The following is an 8,360-nucleotide window of genomic DNA, read 5'->3' on the forward strand; positions in this document are numbered from 1 at the left end:
TTCAGTCATTATTTCCACATTTGTTTTTACTGTTTTTAATCTTGAAATCTGCTAGCTGCTTAACTTATGAAATCCTTGACTAATTAGTGATATGAATTATTTATTGATGATATGAACAGATGTATATTTTCTTCGCATGTTTATTAGGTTCGTATGCTTCTAGGTGATAATTTAATTGTCACACGATTCGTTTTTCTCTTTCACGGCGCTTGTTGCTCTTTTCATCAGTTCGCCAGTCTTCTTGCTCTTGTGCCCATACCAGCTCATGTTATTACAAATACGAGTTTTTTTCCTGCATTTACAGTTATTTGAAAAAAAAAATCATTTCTTTGCTTTCAAACAAATATGTTGCCAACAAATATCCAAATTGCGAAGACGAGCTTGAGATCTCATGTCCGACTTCTTACCCATATGTAAGGCACACAACAAATTCTGAGTCAACTATAACGCATGAGATCAAATAAATGGTGAATAGGATAAATTCTAGCTGCTAGACGGTTAACAGCTTACAAATTGAAATATCAAAGCTGTTTCTTAATTACTGTTCGTAGAGTTATTATACTATTATGACAGTGACAATGATGGTCACTTTACTCCGGATGTTCCTCGTGCGACGATCGATGCATTGCAGGAATAAACAGTAGAAGTATGAACGTGATTATCACAGTGGCGACTAAGAATATCCAGAATAGCAGTCGATCTATAACCTGAATTAGTGCGATAGGTGAGTGGTTGGAAAGTGGGGTCTTTTAAGGTTTGATAAACTTGAATCCTTAGATCGCAAGAGAGTAGGATAATAATGAAATTCTGCTTTTCCTGAGCCACATTATCATCAGCGACCAACAAGAGTAGGTAAAAAAATATTTTTATTTTTTTCTTTTTTATTTAATATTGTGGGGTGTTTTTTTCCCCGAATTGTTGTTTTCTCTTTTTCGGATACTACTCCATGGCAAACATTCGAAATCAAATACATTAGGATGAGTGTGCCTTCTCGAATATAAGACTTTCTGGAGATATGAGAAGTTTTTTTTTTCACCATTTCTAAGAATACAGATATCTTGCATGGCTTCTACGCCCCCGGCATAGTATCCGACGAGACTTTTGCAATGGTCCCTAGTCGTACTGGATTTAATAAGCGCAAATATTATTTTAAAAAAATGTGTACAGTTTCTGAAGATGGCAGTTTTTGGAGTTTCTGAAGCACGAAAGCACAATTAGCAAAGTTCGATCGGATAACATGCCGCCCAAAATACCATAGGAGCAAAATGGAAAGTTTGACCAGATAAAGTTTCAGAATCCAATATTACCACTGAATTATTACAATTAGCATACACGGGGTTTTTTCACTTGGTAGTATTCATGCTGATGTGTTTAGTGGCATCAACCAATAAAACGAGGAGCTGTTCTGATCACGAGGTTTAATTGACTTTTAAGATTTGAGTAGAAGTGCTATATGAGGTTTTTTTCAGCGTAACTCCGTAAATGACGCAAGAACAGCTTAGAGAATATAAATGTTCGATTTATAATGCAAGAGCATAATTAAATTTCAGAAATTTGGTGCCCAAAATTAAAGCACTCACTTGAGCTATTTGTCGCCATTCAATAGCCATACGTTCGCTTTCGTCTTCACTCTCTTGTCGCCTGATTAGAACCTGAAATTTTTGCTGTCTAGCAGGTTAATTCACTAGAGCGGAACTTCTGTAGTCGAATGAGTACCTGAAGGGTTCTAAGCAATTTGATCTGTAAATTATCGTCAGTTTTTGGCCGCTTTCTGATAACACCATTGCAAGCAACAGCGATATTTGTTTGTGGAACGTCCAAGTGCACCGGTTCACCGCTTGCTGACTGGAACTGCATAACTGTGATAGCGTGCATATCTTAGTTCGTCAAATACACATTTTACATGACGTTTTCGTATCTACTCCGACGTTATCAGAACGAACATTGACCAAATCATCCCAACAAAGTGTTGAAGTCTAATGTCAGAGTATTTTTGAGAGAAAATTATTTGAACAGGAAAGATTACTTGTGTTATTTGTGAATTATGGACTCGCAAGTTCTCGACTTAGGAGGATTTTCCTTCAATGAGTCTTGTAGAGTTCAAGTGTCTTGGTGCAATTTTACAAATTCCAAAGAGGCTGATTTCCAAATCCTATAGTTAAGGGTCGAGGTAATCTAAGGTATTGTTGAGAACATGAAACCAAACAAACCGATCTGAACTTGCTCACCTCGACTATGTTACCACCATTAAGCAAATCTGGGCCAACTTCGTTGACTATCTGAATTAGCAACAATACGGTATAGAGTGCAAAATTTGCATACAAGTACAGTCGCCACCGGATTGGTTTAAAGGCAGAGTCAGCCGAAATTGACTATGCTGGATTCTTTTCAGGAATAGATAGGGAAGCTCGCTGAAGAGACGCGCTCGCGGCGAAATTTTTTATTGGCGTCTTGTTTCTGTGATAACTGATCAATGATACAGATGTTTCCGAGACACTAATGTTCATCATTGCCGCGTACGCGTACGTCAACTCAATTGAACGCGTTCGGCGGCAGTTGTGGTAGTCGAAAGACATGATCCTTGCGGTTTGCGTAGGCAGCTATGCTCAAAGCGGTGCGATGGAGCTAACGGTTGGGATTGAAGTGGGACCATTACGAGCTGGAGGAAGCGCTAGGAAAGCTCCTCCCCCGATCCAAACTGCTACGTTTCACCTCACCGCTTTGAACGCAGCTGCACCAAGCTGCATGTCGTTTTGACCCAATTGTGTATGTAGTTGTGATTGAATTTACATGCTGCTCGATTAGAACTGTGTGTGTTGACACGTAGTTACGATTTACCTCGTTCCTCATGTCGTCCATGGCCACTCTGACTGATAGTCGTCGCATCATGTTGTTCGAACACACTGACATCTTCTGCTTCTTGGAGTCAGTATCTGTAAAATCTCAATGTTAACCTTACCGGTTTCGTCTTTAATGCCTTAAACGCAGTGAAAGATATCTAGGAAAGTACTCTACGCTTCTTCAAATTTTTAGCATGACATTTGAAAGCAGCGTATCACGAAGTCGATGGCTCTAAGCAAATACCTTGCCAGAAAAAAGGAGTATGAAACAGCCTTAATTGCATTGTGTTCCCAAGGATGCTGCTTACTACGTGTAGTAGAACTATGGCAATTTGCAACTTGTCTGCGACTGTGCAGCTCAGGCTGTTGTTTACTTGAGCTATACTAATTAGACTGCAGACGTTGGACGACGACGGAATTGCCCGTGTTCTATCGTGTAACAGGTTGAATCGCAGAGGGGACTGATGCAGTCCGGGCTGGTTGTCACGTCTTTTTCCTGGTTTTCTGGAGAAAGGAGAATCGCTCATACTCAATTGAAGACATCTTTACCCCTATCAATGTATACGTGTAGAGATCTTAACACCGCCAATTTCGTGATACGCTTGCTTCAACTGCATGCAAAACAAGAACAACGAGCACCGTAGAAAGTTTGAGAGGTCGGCGTCAACAGGACATTCAGTCTCTTGAGTAATAAATGAGAAAATAATAGTATGTGTACCTGTATGAGATAATTTCATATGCAACAATTTTCGGAGCCGTTCTAGGATGAGTACGCGTGCCCATTCTGGGACGGGATCGTTAAACGGACCACGATGATGGAAGTTCAAAACCTGGAATTATACTCCTTCGATATCATCATCTAGGACTAAAATAACATTATTTCGAAGTACCCAGTGAATAGATTATATCATACCAGACTACTGCTCGGAAAACAACAACATAACATACCAACACAGTCATAACGACGGAGACAGACGTCATACCCATGACAACCATAAGGTAGATACCAATTAAAGGCATGGAGTCAGACGTTTCTGGCATCTTTTCAGCTATGGCAAGCACAAACACCTTAACAAATTGTTACATCAAGTAGTGCCTGATGAAATTCGCACGAAAGAAAACACCTACGGAAAAGGCAAGCAAAACTGTGATGCCAAGAGCAATCTTCTCACCGGAATCAGGCGGAAGCACGAATACTGAAATATTACCTATTTTTTTGAGTCAATGCAGTGAAACTATGAGAAAAAGATACGAAGAAAAGAAAATCTAAACAAAGAGATTTGTTTCAATTCTCTTGGTCATCTGGATTAATTCGGAATGCCTCTCTTCCTCTGTTTTGTCGGTCCCGTTCTTCAAGGTGATTTCAATGATTTTGTTTGAGGCAGGATTAAATGGACTAGGATTAAATGGAATGAGAATCTCAGTGCGATCTCATAAGAGTGCGAAAGAAGTGTTTCAGCAGTAACGAGAAGAAAATGGTACAATTCATTGACAATATAAGAAATAAGTAGAAACCAATATGACAGATGTCGCTTGAGACTTTACAAAATGCTGAGTGAGAATTGTATATGTAGTGGGCCTCGAAGTTGTTCAACCAAAAGAGTGCGACATGTTTGCCGCAACACACACTCTATCTCTGCTTGACACAAATCTCTTCCTCCTTTCCGTGCTATAGTCGTGTCAAAACTTGCAATTGCGTAAACGGTAGTGCTCGAGGCGGCGTGGTGGAGCTAGCGGCTGCAGTCGCGGAGGGACTAACGCAAACTGCAGCGATAAGTGAGTGGTATCTGCAAGATCCCCCTCGATCCTAACCGCTATACTCCACCGCACCGGTTCGAGCGCAGCCAGTTACCGTTTCTACCCGATTATAACAAAGGTGCATCGCGTTCTCTCGGTTGAATACATTAGGCGCCGACTATGACTCGGCTGATAGATTAAGTTTTTTGAGCAATGAAAACTGAGACTCACCCAATAAGGTCAAAACAGACATCATTAGACAAGGGAAAACAATATTATAGAGGTAGTATAGCGTCTTTCTTCGGATGTAAATAAAAAATGTGATGTCCGGATAGGGTTCCGGGCAACAGGTGTACTTTACGACACGTCGTTTTTGATAAACCTGCAAATAGTTCCTGAGTTCATCCCTTATTCACTAGAATTTCACTCGTTGGGAAGTCACGAACCTTGACCAAATCGAACTCCCCGGAAGGCACATAATTGGTTAAGTCAATATTTTCGCTTCTGTTGATGATATCCACTTGAAATCCATGATAGGTCCATGAGCCGAATTTAAGCGAACATTTTTGTTCATCGAAGGGAAACAACGACACGTCAACTAAAATTGTTCAGATGCGAGAAGCGCATGAGATAAGAACATGAATTTTCCAGTTGCTGAGCAAAGTGATCGATGCGTGCGTTTGAAATTCCTTCGATTTTCTTCCTCCGACTATGCTGAATCATTACTAACCTTTGCAAGTGCTTCGCAATTGTGTTGGTGGCGGCCAGAAAACTGTCCCCGTGTAAAGAACCATCGCTCTTGAGCGCATGTAACCAGCGGTATAGTCATCAGCGCTAAAAATTTTTTTGATGACCATAAATTGACGAAAAAATACCCGAAATATATCGTGTAAGGGTACTTACTTATTGTAGAGCACTATGTCAGGTAACCAGATTAAATCACAAGGAATTCGAAGCGATTGAATGCCACCGAAGTCGTCTGGATTCCAGCGTAGCAATTCATCGTTCCATTCCTGAAGAAGCGAAAGGATTGCCCGAAAAAAGAAAAAAAGGTAAAAGAGAAAAGGAACGTAGAAGTCAAAAGCCAGTCAGTGACATTTCGCAGAATGGAGCGAGTTCTTTCGGAGAAAATTCTTCTTAGAAATATGATACTAGATGATACATAATATAAATATGGCACTATTGTTACCTCCAGCTTACCAACATTACCCTTATTTTTATTGGCACATGCAGACCCCACCAAGCGCAAATAGAATTAGTGAAGAAGCCAGAAAAGAAATTTGCTGCAAATATTACTATAATAGGGTGTGGAGCCCCTTCGTTGCACACACTGATCGATTAGGCATCGGAAAAATAAGGTTACAGTACCAAGAAAGTTCTCGAAAAAAATGTCCTCATTGTTGTTGTTCTTGTTTTGTTTTTTTTTTTTGTGTTTTTTGTATTTTTTGTGTGTGTGACTACGAATGATTGAGATAAATCATCGTTCTAGTCACGTTGACCTAGCGAAATCCTTTTTCGTTAGCATTACTGGCTTATTGATGTAAATCTGATCGATTAGTGACGGGTACCCGCATCGTCCGAGGACGTAATGCTTCAGGCCCGCATGCGACATTTAGGAACAACTATATTTGTGTTCGTCTGGTTTCCTCATCACTCGTACGAATTCAGAGTAGTGCTTAGCATCTCAAGTTTTCCACAAGTTTAATTAGGAAAAGAAGTTACCAATTTACGTAGATGAGAAGATTTGCTTGTTCGATTACACAGCCGCTAGCTGGCTATAAACGCGTTGCGTCAGCACCGTTGAACACGTGAAACAACAAATTTACTAAGATTGCGAGCGTGAAAGAGAAGGGAGAGAAAAGGTTGTTATATTGAAGGCAACGTATCACGAAAGTGACGATGTTGGGTCTCTGTTGGCAAGTCTAGAGGTACGGTTGTAGATTACGAATATGAGCGTAGCGCGATCAATTCCCTCTAATTGGCCTGAAAAACTGCATAGGAACCACACTAGTTCCCAGGATGTACGTTTGACGCGCTATCCTTGTATACGCTTCGGTTCTTCAGGTAGCACATTTGTCGGCTTTACCAGGATAAACTGCTGTGAAGACCCCACTGATTTCCGACCGCTCGCTCGCGGATGTGGCGCGTGCGTGATGATGGCATGAACATGAACAGAAGCGGATACAAGGGCACCGAGGAACGACATGTGAAAACATCAACATCTTGCCTCATAAATTATGGTCTGATGATCTTGCCAAAGTCAACAAATCATTTGAATTGTCGTAATGGCCTCAGCATCACAAAACAGAAGTATGTTTTTTCTCGACCTTATTCTAGAAAGTGCAAGCAACACGTGTGGGAATATGACGTGTTGTTCTGTAATCTAAAAGCTTTGAATAATTCAAGTATGTAATTAGCTGCAAGGAAAATGTGCAAAAACTGCAGTGAGGGAGGCGAGCATAAAAAATATGAGGTGATTCAGTCTCAAATAGGTCCGAATCAGGTTGGTCCGAATGTTCTGCATCAAAATTCATTTTTTGATACAAAATTTTAGAGATCTTAAATTGAAATTTTTAGGCAATTGAATATGGTAGAATGTCCTAGAAGCTTACACCAGAGGGGTACATAAAGGTGCGCATTTCACTGGTATTGAACCATGACTTCAACCTACTATGTCTAGCGTGTAACTAACGTGTACTACGAATTCCTGCAACGCAAACAACGCATGTGACTTCAGTAGAAACCATGATTTGAAACTTCAAATACAACAAAAGTCAGGAGACCCCGCACACTGCTCTACTCTTCAACTAACAGAGGGTCCTAATGCTTTACTGTCTCTGAAACTTAGCAGCACTTCAAGAGTCTCTAAATCCCATTTCCCTGAAAATGTCAGGAACGATTCAGTGATCGGAAGTATTGTCGAGTAGGAACGGAAAATTGAAAGATTAAACGAGAGCGGACCTATAAAACCGATTTCTATTATTTCTAGGACTATCAGAGGAAGATAATGCTGAAAACAGAATAAATAGGAATAAATCTAACCTGGTCCAACCAAACATTAATGGTGAGCACTTGATTTCTCTCATCCATGTCGAATATATTTGTCATGGTCATCCCAAGACGTACGGTAACAGTATGTGAAGCGTTTCGAACAGGTCTTACAGCCTTTTCGTAATCTTTCAACAAGTGATACAGCAACCTTAACCAGTAGCATGTTCCCTTTGAATGACGAACAACATGAAAATAGGATTAAGAATGATTAAGAATACCTTTGTTCATCAGTATATCGACGTTCTCCAGTAACATTTTCTGTTGGGAAGGGAAGCGCATGCAATTCGGATGAAATGTTTAGTGGAATTGAACGAGCGAGTGAGAGTAATGAAGAGAGTAGCAACATCTGATAAAGGAATTTTTGAATCAGAAACAGATTTTCACGAAAGCGTATGAATGAGTCGTTCCTGAATATGTTCAACCGAGCGATCGCGATATGAGCATACGACTGAGGCGCGGGTGAAGGAAAGAATGAGTGTCTGTCTATGTGTGTGTCAAAAATAGAGGAGTTCTCGCTGCTGCAGACGCTCCCTCATCCGACCAAACATATTCGGCGCCGACTATAACTGCGGATTTGGCGAATAGTCAATTTATTTGAAGTGGAAAGACCACGAATAGAAAATGGAATGAAGCCTCTCAAACTTTATGTTATCAACTAAATTAGCAAGCAGAAATTACAAAATAATTTAGTTGTAAAATAATTATGAATATAATATAATGGTGTAACAATTT

The 8,360-nt window shown here is 40.2% G+C and overlaps 1 protein-coding gene across 2 annotated transcripts; it reads right to left on the reverse strand.

Moving 5' to 3' along the window:
* Positions 1-590: 590 nt before the first annotated feature.
* Positions 591-7,974, reverse strand: RB195_008069 (uncharacterized protein; the record flags this gene model as incomplete). 2 transcript variants are annotated; one of them, XM_013443252.2, is made up of 14 exons in its annotated part: positions 591-707; positions 1,581-1,652; positions 1,717-1,845; positions 2,229-2,279; positions 2,839-2,933; positions 3,559-3,670; positions 3,789-3,908; positions 3,969-4,036; positions 4,809-4,959; positions 5,024-5,175; positions 5,308-5,411; positions 5,481-5,590; positions 7,620-7,776; positions 7,847-7,974. In XM_013443252.2, the coding sequence occupies 14 exons, from the start codon at positions 7,972-7,974 to the stop codon at positions 591-593; spliced, it is 1,566 nt and encodes a 521-aa protein (XP_013298706.2). The 2 variants fall into 2 exon arrangements, with proteins under 2 accessions (XP_013298706.2, XP_064038801.1); XM_064182060.1 differs by having other exon boundaries at positions 1,717-1,851.
* Positions 7,975-8,360: the final 386 nt, after the last annotated feature.

The sequence above is a fragment of the Necator americanus genome, chromosome I (assembly GCF_031761385.1).
Source record: "Necator americanus strain Aroian chromosome I, whole genome shotgun sequence".
Classification (NCBI taxonomy): domain Eukaryota; kingdom Metazoa; phylum Nematoda; class Chromadorea; order Rhabditida; family Ancylostomatidae; genus Necator; species Necator americanus.